The following is a 23,588-nucleotide window of genomic DNA, read 5'->3' on the forward strand; positions in this document are numbered from 1 at the left end:
TATACTGGATTGGGTGTCATGTAATGAACTGGAGGTGATTAGAGAGCTTGAGGTAAAAGAACCCTAAGGAAGCAGTGATCACAATGTGATTGAATTAGTCATAGTATAGTCATAGTCATACTTTATTGATCCCAGGGGAAAATCGGTTAAATTCACCTTGAAATTAGATAGGGAGAAAGTAAAGTCTGATGTAGCAGTATTTCAGTGGAGTAAAGGAAATTACAGTGGTATGAGAGAGGAGTTGGCCAAAATAAATTGGAAGGAGATGCTGGCAGGAATGACAGCAGAGCAGCAATGGTGTGAGTTTCTGGGAAAAATGAGAAAGGTGCAGGATAAATGTATTCCAAAATCAAAGGAAAACTGAAATGGCAAAATAGTATAACTGTGGCTGACAAGGGAAGTCAAAGCGAATGTAAAAGCAAAAGAGAGGGCCTACAACAACGTAAAAATTAGCAGGAAGACAGAGGATTGGGAAGCTTTTAAAAACCTACAGACAGCAACTAAAAATTAGGAAGAAAAGATGAAATATGAAAGCAAGCTAACAAATAATATCAAAGTGGACAGTTAAAGCTTTTTCAAGTATGTAAAAAATAAAAGAGAGATCTGAGTGGATACAAGACCACTAGAAAATGAGGCCGGAGAAATAATAATGGGAGACATGGAGATGGCAGATGAACTAAATGAGTATTTCACATCAGTCTTCTCTGTGGAAGACACTAGCAGTGTGCGATATGTTGAAGGGTGTGAGCGAAGAGAAGTGAGTGCAGATACTATTATAAGGTAGAAGCTGCTCAAAAAGCTTAAAGACCTAAGGGTATAAAAGTCACCCGGCCCAGATAAACTGCACCCTAGGGATCTGAAAGAGGTAGCGGTAGAGATTGTGGAGACATTAGTAATGATTGTGACGAGAATACACATAAAATTAAGATGTTTGCTGGCCTAGGTTAGCATCAGTGACATCAGCAAGTGATCTGCCACCTGCCCTCAGGGGAAGGAGAGATAAGGAACAATGAAGCAGCATCTGGAGATGTGTAATGAAGGGACGTGGGAGAGAGAGCTGTCTGGAGCGGCTCCCCCTTTGAACACTGAACTGTTTGAAGTGATGGACAGGCGATACCCCAGCAGGGGGATAAAAAGGGACCGGTTCGCTAAGGCAGGACACACGCCACCCGAGGTAACGAGACCCTGGAAGCGGTGCGCTTCTCACGAGTCGGTGAGAGGTACCAGACAACGGCCAGGGTGGAAAGGTACGATCAGCGGGAACCCGGTGTGTGTCCGCCCTTGCCTGGGTGCCGGGTTCACTGCAGAGGATCGACCGCATCTGGAGGAGGGGTCACAGTCGGTGACCTCAGCTGACATCACCAAGGACCCGCCCAAAAGCTGCTTGTGAGCCATCTCGCCGGTCTGTGAGTGAAGCCGTGTCTGAATGATCAGTTGTTCCTGTTCTATCTCTCTCTTCCCCCACGTTGTCCATCGCCATGGCAACGATTACTGCGAACTGAACTACTAAACTGGACTGAACTTTGAGTCACTTTGAAATTTGGTCATTTACCCCTAGACAACGATAGAGCTTGATTGATGCTGTTATCTTAATTCTGTGCACATGTGTGTTTATCATTGCTGAACTGTTGCATTTATTATCCTTTCGATTACTGTGTTGCTTATTTCTTTAATAAAACTTTCTTCGTTCTAGTACTCCAGACTCCAACTGAGTGATCTATTTCTGCTGGTTTGGCAACCCAGTTACGGGGTACGTAACATGATCTTTTAAAAATCATTGGATTCTGGCAGGGTGCCAGAGGACTGGAAAATTGCAAATGTCACATCACTGTTTAAGAAAGGAGGAAGGCAGCAGAAAGGAAATGATAGACCAGTTAGCCTGACCTCAGTGGTTGGGAAGATGTTGGACTCAATTGTTAAGCATGAGGTTATGGAGTACGTGGTGACACAGGACAACTTAGGACAAAGTCAGCATGGTTTCCTTAAGGGAAAATCTTGGCTGAAGAACCTCTTAGAATTCTTTGAGGAGATTACAAGTAGGATAAGTAAAGTGAATGTAGTGGATGTTGTATATTTGGACTTTCAGAAGGCCAAGCTAAGAGCCCATGGTATTACAGGAAAGTTACTGGCACGTTTAGAGCATTGACTGATTGGTAGGACGTTGAGAGTGGGAATAAAAAGATCCATTTCTGGTTGGCTGCCAGTGACCAGTGGTGTTCTGCAGGGGTCGGTGTTGGGACTGCTTTTTATGCTGTATATCAATGATTTAAATGATGGAATAGATGGCTTTGTTGCCAAGTTTGCAGATGATAAGAAGATTGGTGGAGGAGCAGGTAGTGTTGAGGAAACAGGCAGGATGAAGAAAGACAGATCAGCAGAATGGGGAAGGAAGTGGAAAATGAAATATAATGTTGGAAATTGCATAGTCATGCACTTTGGTAATAGAAATATATGTGCAGACTGTTTTCTAAACGGGAAGAATATCCAAAAATCTGAGATGCAAAGGGACTTGGGAGTCTTTGTGCAGAACACCCTAAAGGTTAACTTGCAGATAAAGTCGGTGGTGAGGAAGGCAAATGTAATGTTAGCATTCATTTCAAGAGGTCCAGAATAAAAGAGCAAGGATGTAATTCTAAGGCTTTATAAGGCACTGGTGAGGCCTCACCTTGAGTATTGTGAACAGTTTTGGGCTCCTTATCTAAGAAAAGATGTGCTGGCATTGGAGAGGGTTCAGAGGAGGTTCACAAGGATGATTCCAGAAATTAAAGGTTTATCATACGAGGAACGTTTGATAGCTCTGGGTCTATACTCGCTGGAATTTAGGAGGATTGGGGGGAGAGGGATCTCATTGAATCCTTTCAAATGTTGAAAGGCCTTGATAGAGTAAATGTGGAGAGGGTCTTTCCTCTGGTGGGGAGTCTAAGACCAGAGGACACAGCCTCAGAAAAGAGGGGCATCCTTTATGAATAGAGATGAGAAGGAACTTCTTTAGCCAAAGAGTGGTGAATCTGTGAAATTCCTTGCCACAAGTAGCTGTGGAGACAAAGTCATGTGGTATATTGGATACAGGGAGAAGGCAGGAGATTGGGGCTGAGAGGGAAATGGGTCAGCCATGATGAAATGGTGGAGTAGGTTCGATAGGCCGCATGGTCTAGTTCTGCTCCTATATCTAATGATCAAATTGCACAATCCTAACCCCACCTTAGCAATAGGACATTATTGATCACCTCATGCACTACCAAGAAGTTGGCTCTGTAATGTTGCACAGAGTTTATCTAGTGTAATTTGTCTAGTAGAGTTTGTCTAGTATAATTTATGCTCTGGACATTGTGAGTCCACATCCCTGTGATGTTGCTACAACCATTTCATTGTAGTTCACTGCACTTGTGCACATGTCAATAAACTTGATGGGAAGCCTCACACACAAACCCTATCTGGCAACAGGTGACAACTTGTAGCCACACCACTTAATTGGCATGTTTATCCCACGTTAACCCTGCAGTTCAAGAGGCTGCAATCTGTTTCTCTGCTGCTTGTAGTTGAGGATTTTACAGCCAGCCCCTCTCAGTCCCATATGAACAGGAAACCTCTGCTTCCCAATCTTGAAAAACACACCAGCATCTCTGGAACAAAGTCCCATCCACTACACTCCCACTCTTCGGTTTCCTGAGACATCCCCATTCCTAGGACAATCATTGACCCCTCTTTTCCTTCTCTCTCCCACTAGTATTCCCTGTCTCCTGCCCTCCCCCATCAGATCAATCCTACAACCCCACACTCTGTCCTTTCCTCACAATTTAATGCAGTTGCATCTTTTACAGTAAGAGATATTTAGACAGGCACATGGACAGAGAGAATGGAGGGATATGGATCATCTGCATGTAGATGGGGTTAGTAGGATTGGTTTCATGGTCAGAATTGACAAGATATGCACAACGCCCTGATTCTCTGGTGTACTATTCTCACCCATTCCCACTCCTCCATCTTTTCCTCATTATTCAACTCCACACCAAGTCAACTATACCCTCCCCTCCATCATCCCCAAGACAAAAAGATTCTGGACTGAGTGGCAGCAATTGGGATTAGTACAAACAGTTCCTGGATAGTTGGCATGAATATGATGGGCTGAAGGGCCTGTTTCTATGCTATGCGACACTATGAACCTCTAACTGTGAATTCCTTCAAATAACCAGCCTTTCCAGTAGATGACCAGCTGTGATGAAAGATCACCCACTGTAACAAGTTCAGGTTTCCTCTCCCCACAGCCGCTACCTGCTATGCTGGGTATTACCCGCATTCTCCTTTAATTCCCATTTCCAACATCCTGCACTATTGTCCCTCTCATTGCCCCAATGTTGTTATTTACCCCTCTCCCCTGCTCTCTATCCCCTCATCTTTTTACCCCTCTTCCCAAAGCTGCATCCACAGCTGAGGGTGGGGAAAAATGAGAAGAGATGGTGAATTTCCTGACTATCTGTCAGATCCCAAGAAGAAAACTTGTTGCATCACAGACTGATTGGGCAATTGCAACACCGCTGAATGGAAGAGGTTAGAGAAAGTAGAGGACACAGCCCTCCCAGCACTCACATCTACAGGAGGCATTGCCTCAAGAATGCAGCATCTGCCATCACCAATCCCTACTGTTTAGCCTGTGCCTTCTTGCCACGCTACCTTTGGATAGGAGACACAGAAGCCTGCAGTTTCACGCCACCAGGTCAGAAACAGCTACTTCCCTTCAACCATCAGGTTCTTGAACCTACCGCACAACCCTATTGCCATCTCAACAATGGAAGTCTATGGCCCACCTCTTTAACTATCAGGAAACTGTCTCTGGTATTTTTTTCCCCTCACTAATGTCTTGATTTGCACAGACTTTATGCTTCAGTGCCTGCTACAATTTATATATAATTTATGTTGTACCTGCATGGTTGTGATGCTTCTGCAGTTGTTTCGTTGGCCCTGTACTTCACTGCACTTGACAATAAACTTCATCAAGGCTTCAAAAAGAAACCCTACCCCCCAACAGGTGACAAAACTAGCCACACCATATAATTGGCTTGTTATTGCATGTTAATAACTGTGGTTTACAAGAATGCAGTCTGTTCTCTACCGCTTGTAGTTGGGGATTTTCTAGCCACACCCCCCCTCCAGTGTTTCACACATAGACACTAGCAGTTCCTGGAATGAAGTCCCATCTATTCCAATCCTCCCATTCCCTGAAATAACCTCATCTGTCAGATTGGCACTGGTCCCTAATACTGCTTCCTTGTTCTCCCCTACTATCTAGTCTCTGACCCACACTCATAGTTCATTTACCTCACCCTCTATCCTCACACTTTAATTCAGTACACAGTAAACTGAAGAACCCTTAAGAACCTTGGTGGACACTGGGGTCTTGGGCTGGAGGGGCTCAGCTCACTGACAGTGTGACCACACAAGCTGACAGAGTGGTAAAGGAGGTGGACAGTATACTTGCCTTCATTGGTCAGGGCAAGGATGCAGTTGCAGCTGTATAAAACTTTGTTCAGGCACCATTGGGAGCATTGTGTAAAGTTCCAGTCACTGCATCAGAGGAGTAATTACTGCTGGAACTGATTTATTATTATTGCACAGTTTGCTGATGTGTAGTGAATAGCTTGTCTTGTATACAGTTCATACAGATGAATTCATTGCATGGAAGAGAGAATGTTTCAAAGTACATTTATTATCAAATTATGCATGTGGTATACAACCCCACGTTTCATCTTTCCACAGGGTTGGCCTCCAGTTCCAGCCCTGATGAAGGGTCTCAGCCTAAAATGAGAACTGTGCTCTTTTCCATAGATGCTGCTTGGTCTTCTGAGTTCCTTCAGCACTGTGTACTGCTTCATCTTTCCACAGACAGCCATGATACAATCCATTCAAGAAAACATCAAATACCCAAAAACAAATCATACAAACCACAGAAAAGCAAAAAAAAAATTATAAAACATGAAACCACATTGAAACAGTCCAAGGACACTAGTTTTATTTCAGATCAATCTGGTGATGTCTCATTGACTGCAGGCTGCAGAGCCCGCCCACCCCAACCAATCACAAAAAACAATAAAAATAAAAGTAACCAGAAATCAAACACATTGTCCAATCTACAAACCATTTTTGATTAAACTTTTCCCAAAACCCAGGGCTCTGGTAGCATTAAGCAAGACCAGTCAAACACAGGTCCCTTCCTCCAGAAGCGGTGACTGGTCCCTCATTCACATGCAGACATCTTCCTCCAGGAGCAGCACATAAGAGACGGGCCAAATGCAGGCAGATGGCACTGGACACCATCTCACCTTCTGCTCTCATCTTCATTGATTTCAATCTTGTTTGATGATTTAATCAGTCAGGTCAGCAAGAAATGGAGTTGATCATGGGGCTCACACCCCATCTCCAGGCTTCTTGACCTTCAGGCCCCACACTACTTGAAACCTCAAACTCCCTCAGACAGCAAACCACCAGATCACTCAATTGCCTGAAAAACACCATCAATGTCCAGAGAGAGCATGGAAGAGGTCCAAAAGGATGTTGCCTGGTTGGAGATTTTTTTTTTTTTGCTGAGAAGTTGAACAAACTTGCTTTGGTTCCTCTTGTGTGAGAAACTGACAATATACCTGACAGACATCATATTACAAGAGGTGAAGATTGTATAGACAGTTTCCGAGGATCGAACTGACAAATGCTACAGGGCTCTCAGGGGCCACTTTAAGCTACAGTAATGGAACTTGGTCTGCTGCTGTTGACCTTCAAAGTGGATGGTCTATGTGTTGTGCATTCATTGATGCTATTCTGCATGCCTGCTGTAATGTGTAGTTGAGTTAGTCATTTTCCCATCAGCTTGAACTGGTCTGGCCATTCTCCTCTGGCCTCCCTCATTAACGATGCATTTTCACCCACAAAACTGCCACAGGTTTTTTTTTTTAATTTTTGCACTATTCTCCATAAACTCAAAATAGTTTGCATGAAAAATCTAAGATCAGTAGCTTGTGAAATGCTCAAGCTGCACTGTCCAGCACCAACAATCAACTCATGGTCAAGATTTAGATCACATTTCTTCCCCTTGCTGAAGTTTGGTCTCTTGACCATGCTCACATCATTAACACAAGTTAATGCCACATCATAGGATGACAGATATTTGTATTAACAAGCAGCTGCACAGGTTTACCCAATAAAGTGCCCACTGAGTAGAATGAGATACAATTCCACATTACAGCTGCATTTAAGATATACAATCCTCATTTTCCAGGGTGCACACCAGCTCCTGTGCCCACTGCTGGCACTGGAGGGTATTCAGAGTGGCAGTGGACAACGTGTGCTCCCTCTCTAGGACACTCAGACAAGGATGTACATCTCAGTGGGACTGCATACTTCCCAGACTGCTCCTGTGGAGCAAAGGGCTTTCTCCTACCCCTGGTGAAGTCCCAATATATCCCTCCCCACCCAACCACCAATTGGGATGTTCCATTCTGCCCTCCCTTCAGTTGAGGGCACCTTCCCCTTCTGTACTCAGATTATTAAAGCTCCCCATCACTGTAATCAGCAGAAAACCATAATGAGTTCCCAATACTGATTTTATTTTACATTTCCAACATCATTTGCCTTGATTTTCCACACTGATTTGCCTCTGCCCTGGAGGAGAGTGGCTCAGCTAGAGGAAAGGACAGTAGGGAAAGGAATCAATTGGACTCATTAGACAACCCACACCTAGTTTCCAGTTGCTTCTCCCCCAGTTTCTCCAGTCCCAGGACTGGCATCATTTGGTGCCATCAGGAAGAACATTGAAGTCTGAGTCAATGGCTGTTCCTTCACTGAGGGAGATTGGGAGCCCATCCTTTCTACTTAACCACTCTACCCCAGGCAGGGAGGAGTTTGCAGAATGAGACAGATTAAACTTCACACTGGACCCCAAATACTTGGAGTGTTGTGGATGGCAGGTCCACTGCCCAGTGGGTAACATTTACTGAGGAATTAAAATGCCATGTGGGTGAGAACATCTGGGAGAATCAGAGTGACAAATACTGGGGAACAATGACAGCAAGCAACAAGTAGGCATCCCAAAGTGTTTAATCTAAACCATGCCATCAGTAGATACAAAGATCAATGTTTGCAATAAAATCATTTAAACTGTAGAGAACAGTAATATTTAAGATGCCAATTTACAGTTAGAGATTGAAGGGTGTTATAGCAAGACAGGAAGGATTATTACAGGACATTTGGGAATGATCCCCAAACCAGTGAGAAATAGATTGACTGCAGTATACAAGCTACAGTCACACTGGGTGTTCAGCAGGGTCGAGCTTTCAGTGAACCTTTATATTGTTGCGTAGAGGGAACTGCTTTCAAAGCCAACAGAGCAGCTTCCTACCCACTGGGCTGGAGTCCTGGGGCAGTCAGCAGGTTCAAACCACCATGGAGGATAGAAACTGCACTGTGCTTGAGACTGGGTTAACTGATTTGTGGGCCCATCAGACCTGGAACAGAGGATGGAGAGATATCAGTGTCCAGACAAGAGCATGGGGACTGTCCTACCTTTACAAAGCTCCTCCTAATGTTACATTGACCTCTGTACTGCACACAGGGTCCCTAGTGACAGTGCCATCTTTATACTCCCTGCCCCATCCCCACTGGTTACATGACATGTCCACTCTACAGGGAGCTCCACAGGCAGCATTTAGTGTTGCTGCCTCAAATCCAGTGGCAGGTTCAATCCTGACCTCCAGCACTCTGGAGTTTGCATTCTCCGTGACTATATTGGGGGGTGGGGGGTGGGGACAGACACACAACCACCCCCCCTCCCCCCTGAGCTCTACTTCCCTCCAAAATCCTAACATTGTGCAGGTCAGTGTGGGTTAACTGGCTGCTGTAGCTTAGAGAATTTTGGGAATGAGAGGAAGGTGATGGATGTGGGAGAGAGTGCATTACAGTGAAGTGAGGTCATGGAATTGCCATGGGCTGGCAGTAGCTCAATGGACTGAAAGGCCCCAGTGCTGTAAATATGACACATGAGAAGCTCCACTTGATCTTAGCACTTCCTTCAAACAAGCTTTATTCACCAATAAGTACCACATTCCTTCCCACACTACTGGGGTCACTACAAATCTTCCCTTGGGATACTCACGTGGGCCGTGACTGCTGGAATCCAGAATAGCTGAAAGAGAAAGTAGATGTGGTCAGTGACAGGGTCAGGCCTAGTATAGCACTGGGCAGTTTCATCAAGAAACTTAATCTTACGGACTCCCAACTGCTGCAGAGTGTGATAGAATGGATTCAAATCCACTCCAATGCTCAATATGGCCAATCTAATCTTGGCACAAGTCATTTCACCTCCTATTAACCTTTGGCTTCTTGTAGCTTAACCTCCCAGCAATCACCACTTGAATATTTTTCAATTACTCCACCTCCAGTTCTGGAGAAAAGAATTCCCAGCATAACCACCCTGAAATTGTACTGATTGGGCCCAAGACCACAATATATAGGAGCAGAATTAGGCAATTTGTATCATTGAATCTGCCACCATCTAATTTTCCTCAGCCCCAATCTCCTGCCTTCTCTGCATATCCCTTCATGCCCTGACCAATCAAGAATCTGTCAAACTTTGCTTTAAATATGCATAAAGACTTGGCCTGCATAGCTGCCTATGGCAAAAAATTCTACATATTCACTCTGGCTAAAGAAATTCCTCACCTGTTCTAGAAAGACACCCCTCTATTCTGAGACTGACCTCTGGTCTTAGACTCACCCACCAGAGGAAACATCCTCTCCATATCCACTTTCAAGGTCTTTCACCATTCCATAGGTTTCAATGAGGCAACCCCTCATTCTTCTCAGTGAAAGTCCCAAGTCATCAGACACTCCTCATATGACAAGCTATTCACTCCTGGATCATCATAATGAACCTCCTTTGAACTCTCTCCAATTTCAGCACACCTTTTGAGACAAGGGGCCAAAGTCTGCTCACAATAATCCAAGTGAGGCCTCAGTGCTTTACAAAGTCTTAACATAACATCCTTGCATTTATATTCTAGTCCTCTTGAAATGAATGCCAACATTGTATTTTTCTTGTCAGACTCAACCTGCAAATTAACCTTTAGGGGATCCTGCACAAGGACCCAAGTCCCTTTGCACCTCAGTTTTTTGTATCTTCTCCATTTAGAAAATAATCAACCCTATCGTTTCTTCTACCAACGTGCATGACCATGCACTGCCCCACACTATTCCAGCCGCCATTTCTTTGTCCATCTAATCAGTTCTTCTAATCTGTCCAAGTCCTTCTGTAATCCCTTCAATCCCACTCTGCATCCTGCCAATCAGCCACTGCATTATCTACGCTAGAATCTTTCCTGTAATACCATGGGCTTGTAGTTTATTAAGCAGCCTCATGTATAGCACTTTGTCAAAGGACTTCAGAAAATCCAAGTACACAACAACTAATTCTCCCTTGTCTATCCTGCTTGTTATTTCTTCAAAAGAATTTCAGACTTGTCCGGGAAGATTTTCCATTCAGAAAACCATGCTGACTATGGACCATGTACCCTTGCCTCTGAGCATGCTGAAACCTCATTCTTCATCAACTCCAACATCTTCCCAACCACTGGGGTCAGACTAGTTTCCTTTCTCCTGCCTCTCCCTTCTCGGAGGAAAGTGACATTTGCAATTTCCAGTTTCCCAGAACCACTCCAGAATCAAGTGATTCTTCAAAGATCATTACAAATGCCTCCACAAACTCTTCAGCCACCTCTTTCAGAACCTCTGGGGTGCATACCATCTGGTCTAGCTGACTTGCTCACCTACAGTCCTTAGTTTCCCCAAGAGCATTCTCTAGTTATGCTAACTTCACATACTTCAATACCCCTGACACCTGGAAATTCCATCATACTGCTAGCGACTTCCACAGTGAAGACGATGCAAAATACTTATTCAGTTTGTCCACTATTTTGCTGTTCCATTACTACCTCAAGCATCATTTCCCAGCAGTTCAATATCCAGCCTCACTTTTTACACTATGTAAATGAAGAAACTTGGTATCCTCCATTATTGGCTTGCTTACTTTCATTTTCCATCTTTGCCTTCAGTGACCTTTGAAGTTGCCTTCTGTTGGTTAATAAAGGCTTCACAATCCTGACTTTCCACCAATTTTTGCTCTCATATACCCTCTGGCTTATGTTGACTAACTTCTATTGCTAACCACAGTTGTGCCATCTTTCCTTTAGAATACATCCTCTTTGGGGTGTACACCCTGTGCCTTCTGAATTGCTTCCAGAAATTCCAGTCATTACTGCTCTACCATCATCCCTGTCAGTGTTCTTTTCCAACCAATTCTGGCCAACTCCTCATGCATCTGCAATTCCCTTTACTCCACTGTAATACTGATACATCTGACTTTAGCTTCTCAAATTTCAGAGTGAATTCAATTATATTATGAACACTTGACCAAAGGTTCTTTTACCTTAAGCTCCCTAATGATTTCTGGTTCATTGCACAACACAATCAAGAATAGCTGATGCTCTAGGGGGCTCAACCACGAGCTGCTCTAAAAAGCCATCTTGTAGGCACTCCAGAAATTCCCCTCCTGTAATCCAGCACCAACCTGACTCCCCCCCCCCCCCAAATCTACCTGCATATTGAAGTCCCCCATGACTATTATAACATCGTCCTTTTGGCATGCATTTTCTATCTCTCATTGTAACTTGTAGGCTACATCCTTACTACTGGTTTGGGGTCTATATACAACTCCCATCAGGGCCTTTTTACACTTGGTTCTTTAGCTCTATTCACAATGATTCAACACCTTCCTCCTCTATCCAGCCTCTGACCCACCCTCAGTTCATTCCCCTCACCCCGACCTCAATTTAATTCAGTACACAGTAAACTGCAGAACCCTTGATAATCTTCCAGCCATGATTCAGTGATACCCAAATCATACCTGCCAATTTGCAAGTGTGCTGCAAGTTCATCTACCCATAACATACACTGCACATATTCAGATACAACACATTGTCTTTTATTCACCATGTGATTTTGTCTGCCTTTTACATTGAAACTCATCTTGTTGACTGCAATTTTACCCTTTCAGCCTCTCCTCAGTACACATTGTCTGTTTGTAAACCAGCTACCTCATCTTCAGCATTATCTGCTTTTCCTACAATATTTCTTGTATTGAAATAGGCAGCTCAGGACAGTAGTCACACCATGCTCAACCTTTTGATTACTGACTTAGAGCTCTTACCAACATCAGCCTTCACAGCCTCTCCACCAACTGTTCTGGCACTCTGCTTCCCATCCCCTGCAACTCTAAACCCCAACATGCAGCACTAACACACCCTCTGACTAGGACGAGTCCCCAGCCAGTTCAAGTGCAAGCCTTCCCTTCTGTATAGGTCCCACCTTCCCCAAAATAGAGCCCAATGATCCAAAAATCATATGTCCTCTCTTCTACACCAACTCCTTACCATGTATTAAACTGTAATAGAAATATAGAAACAGAAAACCTACAGCACCTTACAGGGCCTTCAGCCCACAAAGCTGTGCTGAACATGTCCTTACCTTAACTACCTAGGGTTACCCATAGCCCTCTATTTTTCTAAGTTCCATATACCCATCCAGGAGTCTCTTAATAGACCCATCGTTTCTGCCTCCACCACTGTCACCAACAGCCCATTCCATGCACTCGCCACTCTGCATAAAAAAAAATTTACCCTGACATCTCCTCTGCCTTCTTCCAACCACATTAAAATTATGCCTTCTCGTGCTAGCCATTTCAGCCCTCAGAAAAAGCCTCTAACTATCCACATGATCAATGCCTCTCATTACAGTATCTTGTACGCCTCTCAGGTCACCTCTCATCCTCCGTTGCTCCAAGGAGAAAAGGCCAAGTTCACTCAACCCATTCTCATAAGGCATGCTTCCCAATCCAGACAACATCCTTGTAAATCTCCTCTGCACCCTTTCTACAGTTTCCACATTCTTCCTGTAGTGAGGTAACCAGAATTGAGCACAGAACTCCAAGTGGGGCCTGACCAGGGTCCTATATAGCTGCAACATTAGCAGCTTTGAGTGTCCTATGGACTGACCCTCCACACTGCCAAAATTCTTACCATTAATACCATATTCTGCCATCATATTTGACCTACCAAAATGAACCACCTCGTACTTATCTGGGTTGAACTCCATCTGCCACTTCTCAGCCCAGTTTTGCATCCTATCAATGTCCTGCTGTAATCTGACAGCCCTCCGCATTATCAACAACACCCCCAACCTTTGTCATCAGCAATTTTACTAACCCATCCCTCCACTTCCTCATCCAGGTCATTTATATTTTTTCAATATTTTTATTGTATTCTTGTATATAGAAATCAAATCAGAGTTCAAGAGAATACATTATAAAACAAAAATACCAAATATAGTATATTAAATCACATTAATGAACTCCTTACTCGATATTCATATGGATAGTTTAGTTCATATTGGAATATAAACAATTTTAAGAAAAAGATCTACACCCACTACCAAAGCTGTTTGGGACAAAAAAATTTCAGATAATAAATGTACTACTAACCACCTTCTGTACTTTAACAAGAAATCAAAGATTATGAAAATAATTTAAAAATGGGCCCACAGATTTTGAAAATCTTGGTTAGATTTAGAAATTGAACAATGAATCTTTTCTAAATTTAGGCATGCCATAACATCCCATAACCACCAAGCATGATTAGGCGAAACAGCATCCTTCCATTTAAACAGAAGTGCCCTTCTAGGCACAAGAGAGATAAAAGCCAGAATGTGCAAATCAGAAGTCCTCAAAATGATATCTTTGCCTCCAACAATACCAAGTAGGGCAGTCAAAGGATTAGGCTTAAAATTTACTTTAATGAGTACAGAAAAAGTTTAAATTTTGCTTCCAATATTTTCCAAGACTTGGAAAAGTCTAAAACATATGAATAAGTGAAGCTTCTCCATTGTTACACCTATCACAGTAGGGAGATATATCTCTATAAAAACAAGATAATTTATCCTTGGTCATATAAGCCCTATGAACCACTTTAATTTGTAGGAGGGAATGACGAGCACATAGCAATGAAGTATTAACCAATTTAAAAATCTCATTCCAAGTTTCTTCAGAAATTGAGGTCTGTAAATCTTGTTCCCAAAGATTCTTAATCTTGTCAAAAGAATCATTTCTCAATCCCATCATAAATATTGGATATTGAACCATTATAGAATGGTTTCATATTAAGAATTTCATCTAATATGTTCTTATCAGATCTATTAGGAAATGTATATAATTGAGATCGCAGAAAATCTGATTTGTAAGTACTAAAAAAATGGGTTTTTGGTAAACTATATTTAATTGACAATTGTTCAAACAAAGACAGACGTCCTCCCACAAACAGATCCTGAAAACATGTAATGCCCAATCCTTCCCAATGTTTAAAGACTACAGTCATAGAAGGCTTAAAAAAAAATTTAAGGACTAGAAAGGGAGAATCTCAATAAACCAGTGTTTTCTAAATTGTATCCAAATCCTCAAAGTATGTTTGACTACCACATTTTCAGTTATCTTGCTCAAGGATAAAGGAAGTGAAGGTCCCAATCAGGAGATAATAGAAAATTTATTAACCGAGTTAGCTTCTAAAGAAACCCACCTGGGACAGTCCTCATGATTAATATAGTATAACCAAAACGTGAGATTCTGTATATTAGCTGCCCAGTAATAGAAACAGAAAATAGGTTCAGGAATAGGCCATTCGGCCCTTCGAGCCTGCACTGCCATTCAGTATGATCATGGCTGATCATCCAACTCAGAACCCTGTACCAGCCTTCCCTCCATACCCCCTGATCCCTTTAGTCACAAGGGCCATATCTAACTCCCTCTTAAATATAGCCAATGAACTGGGCTCAACTGTTTCCTGTGGCAGAGAATTCCACAGATTCACCACTCTGTGTGAAGTTTTTCCTAATCTCCATCCTAAAAGGCTTCCCCTTTATCCTCAAACTGTGACCCCTCGTTCTGGACTTCCCCAACATCAGGAACAATCTTCCTGCATCTAGCCTGTCCAATCCCTTTAGGATTTTATACGTTTCAATCAGATCCCCCCTCAATCTTCTAAATTCCAATGAGTATACGCCTAGTTCATCCAGTCTTTCAACATATTAAAGTCCTGCCATCCCAGGAATCAATCTGGTGAACCTTCTTTGTACTCCCTCTATGGCAAGAATGTCTTTCCTCAGATTAGGGGACCAAAACTGCACACAATACTCCAGGTGTGGTCTCACCAAGGCCTTGTACAACTGCAGTAGTACCTCCCTGCTCCTGTACTTGAATCCTCTTGCTATAAATGCCAGCATACCATTCACCTTTTTCACCACCTGCTGTACCTGCATGCCCACTTTCAATGACTGGTGTATAATGACACCCAGGTCTCGTTGCATCTCCCCTTTTCCTAATCGGCCACCATTCAGATAATAATCTGTTTTCCTATTTTTGCCACCAAAGTGGATAACTTCACATTTATCCACATTAAATTGCATCTGCCATGAATTTGCCCACTCACCTAACCTATCCAAGTCACCCTGCATCCTCTTAGCATCCTCCTCACAGCTAATACTGCTGCCCAACTTCGTGTCATCTGCAAACTTGGAGATGCTGCATTTAATTCCCTCATCCAAGTTATTAATATATATTCTAAACAACTGGGGTCCCAGCACTGAGCCCTTGCAGTACCCCACTAGTCACTGCCTGCCATTCTGAAAAGGTCCCGTTTATTCCCACTCTTTGCTTCCTGTCTGCCAACCAATTCTCTATCCACATCAATACCTTACCCCCAATACAGTGTGCTTTAAGTTTGCACACTAATCTCCTGTGTGGGACCTTCGCAAAAGCCTTTTGAAAATCCAAATATACCATATCCACTGGTTCTCCCCTATCCACTCTACTAGTTACATCCTCAAAAAATTCTATGAGATTCGTCAGACATGATTTTCCTTTCACAAATCCATGCTGACTTTGTCTGATGATTTCACCGCTTTCCAAATGTGCTGTTATTACATCTTTGATAACTGATTCTAGCAGTTTCCCCACCACCAATGTTAGGCTAACCAGTCTATAATTCCCCGGTTTCTCTCCCTCCTTTTTTAAAAAGTGGGGTTACATTAGCCACCCTCCAATCCTCAGGAACTAGTCCAGAATCTAACGAGTTTTGAAAAATTATCACTAATGCATCCACTATTTCTTGGGCTACTTCCTTAAGCACTCTGGGATGCAGACCATCTGGCCCTGGGGATTTATCTGCCTTTAATCCCTTCAATTTACCTAACACCACTTCCCTACTAACGTGCATTTCCCTCAGTTCCTCCATCTCGCTGGACCCTCTGTCCCCTACTATTTCCGGAAGATTATTTATGTCCTCCTTGTGAAGACAGAACCAAAGTAATTATTCAATTGGTCTGCCATGTCCTTGCTCCCCATAATCAATTCACGTAATAAAACGTAAAATTTGGTAAGGCTAAACCTCCATTCTTTAACTTTCTGGAGATGGACTTTATTCAGTCGAGGACATTTATTTTTCCCCCATATGTAGGAAGATAAAATAGTCCAGAGAGTCAAAAAAGGATTTAGGAATAAAAACTGGTAATGCCTGAAAGAGGTATATGAATTTAGGTAAAACATTCATTTTAATAGAATTAATTTGGTAATGATAACAAAAAGGGTGACCAATTTGATAGTGTTCTTTTTATACAATTAATTTAAAGAAATTTTTTTTACTTTAAGTGTTTATAGTTCTTAGTAATTGTTACACCCAAATAAGCGAATTGGTTTCTTACAATTTTAAAAGGATGGTTACTATCAGTTAATGGCAAATTATTCAAAAGGAAAAAGTTCACACTTGTGTAGGTTCAGTTTATATCCAGGAAATTGACTGAAGCAAGATAGTAAAGAAAGCACAGAAGGTAATGAAGTTTTGACATTATGCAGATTTATTGCTTTACATTTCTAAAGTGAAACTTTGCAGATAGTACCCTTCCGTAAAATACCAGTGATATCATTAGATTCTCAAAGCAATAGCTAAAGGTTCTAAAGCCAAGTCAAAGAGCAAAGGACTCACAGGGCAACCTTGTCTGGTTCCACGTTGAAGTTTAAATGGTTTAGAATTCTAAGAGTTAGTAAGAACCCAAGCAAAAGGAGATAAATACAGTAATTTAATCCATTGAATAAAGTTGGACCCAAAATTAAATTTTTCTAAAATTTTAAATAATGCCATTCAAACCGATCAAAAGCCTCCTCAGCATCTAAGGATATCACACATTCTGATATCTCTTTACAAGATTTAATAATTGGTGAATATTAAAATGAGAATATCGATTTTTAATAAAGCCAGTCCGATCATCAGAAATGACAGATGGTAAGATTTTCCATTCAACGGGCCAGAACTTTAGCTAAAATTTTAGCATTAACATTAAGTAAAGAAATTGGTCTATATGAAGAACATTCAGTTGGATTCTTATTCTTCTGAAAGTGAAATAGAAGCTTCGTAAAAGGATTGCAGTAACCTACCTAACTTAAAAGAATCTGAAAGAACTGATCATAAATGGGGTATAAGCAAGGAAGAAAAAGCCTTATAAAATTCTCCAGAAAATCCGTCAGGACCTGGAGCTTTCCGAGTACAATGAACGTACAGCTTCGGCTATTTCTTCATCAGAAATACACTGATCCAACTGTTTTCTGTCATCAGAAAGCATAGGGATATTTATTTGGTTTAAAAAGTTATCCATTATAATATTATGTTTAAGATCAGAGCTATAAAGTTTAGAATAATCTCGAAAAGTATCATTTATTTCTAAATGATCAGTTGTCCTAGTACCGTTAAGTTTATAAATTTCTTTAATCTGCTGTTTAGCACTAATAGTTTTAATCTGGTTAGCCAATAATTTACTTTTATCCCCATGGATATAAAAATTTATATTAAAAAAATCAAAGAGTAGGGGCCTCAGAACAGATCCCTGAGGCACAACACTAGTCAATGACCTCCATGCAGAATATGACCCATCTACAACCACTCTTTGCCTTCTGTGGGCAAGCCAGTTCTGGATCCACAAAGCAAAGTCCCCTTAGATCCCATGCCTCCTTACTGTCTCAATAAGCCTTGCATGGGGTATCTTATCAAATGCCTTGCTAAAATTCATATACACTACATCTACAGCTCTACCTTCAATGTGTTTAGTCACATCCTCAGAAAATTCAATGCAAACTTGACAAAACCTTGGTTATTCCTAATCATTATGCCTCTCCAAATGTTCATAAATCCTGCCTCTCAGGATCTTCTCCATCAGCTGACCAACCACTGAAGTAAGACTCATCGATTTATAATTTCCTGGGCTATCTCTACTCCCTTTCTTCAATAAGGGAACAACATCCACAACCCTCCAATCCTCTGGAACCTCTCCCATCCCCATTAATGATGTAAAGATCATTGCTAGAGGCTCAGCAATCTCCTCCCTTGCCTCCCACAGTAGCCTGGGGTACATCTCATCTGGTCCCAGTTACTTATCAAACCTGATGCTTTCCTAAAGCTCCAGCACATCCTTTTCCTTAATATCTATATGCTCAAGCTTTTCAGTCTGCTGCAAGTCATCCATTCAATTGCCAAGATCCTTTTCTGTAGTGAGTACTGAAGCAAAGTATTCATTAAGTACCTCTGCTATCTCCTGTTCCATACACACTTTTCCACTGTCACACTTGATTGGTCCTATTCTCTCACATCTTATCCTCTTGCTCTCCACATACTTGTAGAATGCCTTGGAGTTTTCCTTTATCGTGTTGGCCAAGGCCTTCTCATGGCCCCTTCTGGCTCTCCTAATTTCATTCTTAAGCACCTTCCTGCTAGCCTTATAATCTTCTAGATCTCTATCATTACCTAGTTTTTTTGAACCTTTCATAAGCTCTTCTTGACTAGAAGTACAACAGCATTTGTACACCATGGTTCCTGTACCCTACCAATCTTTCCATCTCATTGGACTGTACCTATACAGAACCCTGAACACTTGCCACATTTCTTCCATGCATTTCCCTGAGAACATCTGTTTCCAATTTATGTTTCCAAGTTCCTGACTGATAGCCTCATATTTCCCCTTACTCCAATTAAACATTTCCCCAACTTGTCTGTTCCTATCCCTCTCCAGTGCCATGGTAAAGGAGATGGAATTGTGATCACCATCTCCAAAATGCTGTCCCACTGAGAGACCTGACACCCGACCAGGCTCATTTCCCAATACCAGATCAAGTACAGCCTCTCCTCTTGTATGCTTATCCACACATTGTGTCAACACACCCAACAAACTCCACCCCATCTAAACCCCTCATACTATGGAGGGTCTTCCTAGTTCTGACCTCACTAAGCAGGTGGCATGGGTAGCAATCCTGAAATCACAACCCTGGAGGTCCTGCCCTTTAACTTAGCACCTAACTCCCTATGCAGAACCTCAGTCATCCTCCCATTGTCATTGGTACCTACATGACCACGACTTCTCACTTAATGTTGAGGACTCAATCCATGATGTCCTAGACCCTGGCACCTGGGAGGCAACATACTATCTGGGAATCTCATTCTCACCCACACAGAACCTGTCTGGTCCCCTAACTAATGAATCCTCCATCACCACAGCATTCTTCTCACCCTTTCCTTTGAGAAAAGGCCAGACTCAGTACCAGAGACCCAACAACTGACTTTCCTGTTAGTTCATCCCCTCCAACAGTATCAAGTGATATACCTGTTGAGGTAGATGGTCACGGAGCACTCTGCACTGGTTCCTTAACCCCTTTCCCCTTCTTGACTGGGACCCAGTTTCCTGCGTTTTGCACCTTGGGTGTAACTACTTCTATGTCCCATCACCTTCAGCCTCCTGAATGATCCGGAGTTCGTCCAGTTCTGGGTCCAACTCCTTAACGTGGGATGTTAGGAGCTGCAGCTGGATGCACTTCTTGCAGTTGCAAGAGACACTGGAGGTCTCCCTGACTTCCCATATCCCACAAGAGGAGCATCTCACTATCCTGCCTGTCATCCTTACTGTCCGAGCTGAGCAGTTATAAAGGGGGAAAACTTTAGCTTTTCTGTTTTCTGACTGAAGCCTCTCTTCATGAAAGCTTCGAAGAGCTGAAGCCTTGAGATCACCACTGACTATGTATTCTCAGACATACATGCTGTGCTTGCCCCCACCTTCCTTCAATTTACTCTCACTAACCAATCCCAAAAGACAATTGGTTGCTGGTCACAGGTCTTATGCTGCTGCGACCTGCTCCTGCCTTTTACCCTCTCCAAACTTGATATCTGGACCTACATCCATGCAGTATTGCTCTGAAAGAAATTCTTCTCCTGAAAGAGTAGATCCTGTTCATAAACTGTGCATTCCCTCAATTTTGTCCCAATATCACTTGATAGTAATGATATTCAGCTCTTCCTTTTCACACTTAACCCCTTCATCCCAGGGAAGAACTGAACATTCCCTACTTACTCCAATGTCAGCACATCCTGTCCAATGCTCCACTTTTATACTGCTCAACTCTTGCAATAGGTACTGCACTAGATTTTGGAGATTAACACTTAGCTACTGAGAAAATTCAAGCAGGAATAGCCACTGCACCCTTGGCATTCAAAACCCAAGTTGAGTACGGTCACTCAAACACTCACCACTTATCTCTAGTCCATTTCTCAGTTTAGTGCTTCTGAAGCATTAAACATGCAACAGCTGGTAATATTTGACCAGAAATTCTAGCTAAGAAAGGAATTTCCATTTCCTTTCTGGCCCATTGGAAGCACAATGTAGAGAATCTCAGCATCAACTGACCACGCCCCATGGTTGATCTCTGCCTCACTACTGGAGCAAAGACCAGTTGTATTTACAGGGGGTGGAATACTCAGTCCTCAGCCAAGACATAATTGAATGGCTGCTGATTTGGGAAAAAGTCCTAGCCCATCCTGGACTTGCACCAGTCTGGGATGGAAACAGGAAGCTGGAGCCAATATCCAGATATTGATGGAGCAGAGACAGAGGGTCCAGATTCACAACCCCCACTCTAAGCTTCACCCTGCCCCAGAGGATTGGGGGTGTGGGGAGGAAGAAAAAAAAATTCAGGGACAGACCCTCCAGCCCATCACATCCGTGCTGATCCTGGGAAAAGGCAGATAATTCACTAAAATAGTTCTACTATGTTTTGACAATTTATGACTTTGTAGAGTGGATGAATAAAAGGAATGCATGTTAGCCAGACCCTAAAGCAGAAGGTGTAGTGCCCACCTCAGACATAAGCTCACCTTTAGCATTCTTCAGCTTCATGATGACTGCTGCCAGCAGGATGAGCAGCCCAAGCACAAATCCCAATGCTCCCACGATGATCTTTGTTCTCTCTGATTCTGGCGTGATCTGCACTTCTGTCCAAGGGAAACAATTTGTTAGAGCAGGATGGGGAGATGTCTGGGACCAAGACACCGCAACCAGCAAGATCTGACACTGGAGTAGTCCCCATCTGTAACAGGGAAATAACTCACAGCCACTGTCCACATATACTACAGCTGGAGATATTTAATCAGAAAGTGGAGAAATTAACCCCTCCCCCACACACATCTTTTCTGGGGCCACCAGAAGCGCAATGCAGAAATCCTGTGGGATGTGGGAGTTTGCTGGTTCAGGGCAAACATTTGGTTGCTCCCAGGGTACTGTGTTCTGCTGGACACTGACTTGAGTGAAGGTTCTGCCCGAGGAGTGAAATCTATCAGGATCTTAGGGGTAGTGCAGTATAGGGTCTGTGCCTGGATAAGTGTTACACCAGGCCCTGTAGCCTGGGGAAGGGCTACATTTTACACAACTTTCTGCACACAGAACATTGTACTTAGTTTAACTGTGCAGCACATTAACTGTCACATTAATCAGCATCTAACAACAATGAAAAGTCAGCAACTTATTTCCTGGTGCTAGTGTACGGCCCCAAATGAGAAACATTGATGCTATTTGCTGAATGTTTCCAAATTATTTTTATATAATATAAAAGCGTCAGAGCAATATAGCACAGATAGAGGCCCTTCAGCCCAGCATCCATTCCAACTATAGTGTCCACCCATTTTGTACCCATTTCCTGCATTCAGCCCCCATCCCAAGAACTGCTCTTCCATAGGCTTCTCAAGATATACCATTCTACCTGCCTCAGCCATTCCCTCTGGCAGCTTGTTACATATATTCACCACCCACTGCCCCAGGAAAAGCTGTGCCTTTAAGCATTGCCCTCACCCCAAATCTATACCCCTAGTTTCAGAACAACTTGGGGTAAAGATTGTTACCATCCATGTTACCCATATAAACTTCTACAAGATCACTCATTCTCCTATGCTCAAAAGAGCCGAGATCACTCAGGCAATCCAGTACTGGCAATACTCACTTTTCTGCACCCTTGCTATTTAACCAAGGCTCTATAACTGGGCATGAAAACCACACAGTACTCCAGGTGCAGCCCCATCGATAACATACAATAGCAATTTAACATCCCAACTCATTAACACCTTGACTATTGAAGGCCAGTGCCAATGCTTTATCACCTGGTCCACCCGTGATGCAGCATATAATGAAATGCATTTGAATAGAGCGATCTTGGCCTGCCATTAACCTCTCGTGCCCTACCACTCATAGAAGCCCTACACTGGCTTGATTTTCCCAAATGCAAAGATTAGCCTTGTCACATGTACATCAAAACACACAGCAACATGTTATGTCAAATCAAATCAGTGATGATTGTGCTAGGGCAGCTGCAAGTATCACCACACATCTGATGCCAACATAGCAAGGCTACAACTCACCATCCCAAACACTTAAAATGTAGGAAGAAACTAGAGCACCTGGAAGAAACCTATGTAGTCATGGGGAGTGTACAAACACCTTACAGACAATTGAATCCCATCTTACAGCTAGCACTGTAACAGCTTTACCCTGACCCCTATGTTGTCCTCATTTCTGTATCAAATCTATTTACTGCTCTTCAGCAGACTTCCCTAACTAATAATCCTCCTGTAATCTTATGGTAACCTTCACTGTCAACACCCAATTTCATACCATCCGCAAATTTACTGCTCAAACTTTGATTTGGATGAAATTTACAAGCTTCCAACACCCACACACTGGTTATCATGACAACTAATCAGTTTCAATTCTACAAAATTTACAACTACCCCCTCTACTTCTTACCGCCAAGTAAATTTTGAACCCACATAACTAGCCCTGGATTTAATGAGACCCAACCTTTCAGAAAAGCCCTGCATGCAGGACCTCGAAGGTCTTAAAGCCAACATGAACAAATCCATTATACTACCTTCCAATTTTTGTTTACCTCTTCAAAAACAAATATATCAGCCATGACCTTCCATGAAAAAGCCATGCATACTCCAATCAGACTACCTACTCAAATGCTGGCAAGTCCCATCACTCAATTCCCTCCAATAACTTCCTCACTGAAGTCAGAGTGACCGGGCTGTAGTTCCCTAGCTTTGTCCTGCCAGCTTTCGTAAAGAAAACTTAAGCCATCTTCTAGC

General features: G+C 42.7%; 1 protein-coding gene across 1 annotated transcript in view; it reads right to left on the reverse strand.

Moving 5' to 3' along the window:
* Positions 1–5,985: 5,985 nt before the first annotated feature.
* LOC134346728 (H-2 class II histocompatibility antigen, E-S beta chain-like) overlaps positions 5,986–23,588 on the reverse strand; it is a 44,436-nt gene continuing 26,833 nt past the window's right edge. Inside the window, exons 4-6 of the mRNA XM_063048294.1 lie at positions 21,327–21,443; positions 9,140–9,169; positions 5,986–8,492 (exon numbers count right to left, since the gene is read on the reverse strand). Of these exons, the coding sequence (XP_062904364.1) occupies positions 8,467–8,492; positions 9,140–9,169; positions 21,327–21,443 (173 nt within the window). The 3' untranslated portion in view covers positions 5,986–8,466. The remainder of the gene's footprint in view (positions 8,493–9,139; positions 9,170–21,326; positions 21,444–23,588) is intronic.

This window comes from Mobula hypostoma, chromosome 5, assembly GCF_963921235.1.
Source record: "Mobula hypostoma chromosome 5, sMobHyp1.1, whole genome shotgun sequence".
In the NCBI taxonomy this organism is placed as follows: domain Eukaryota; kingdom Metazoa; phylum Chordata; class Chondrichthyes; order Myliobatiformes; family Myliobatidae; genus Mobula; species Mobula hypostoma.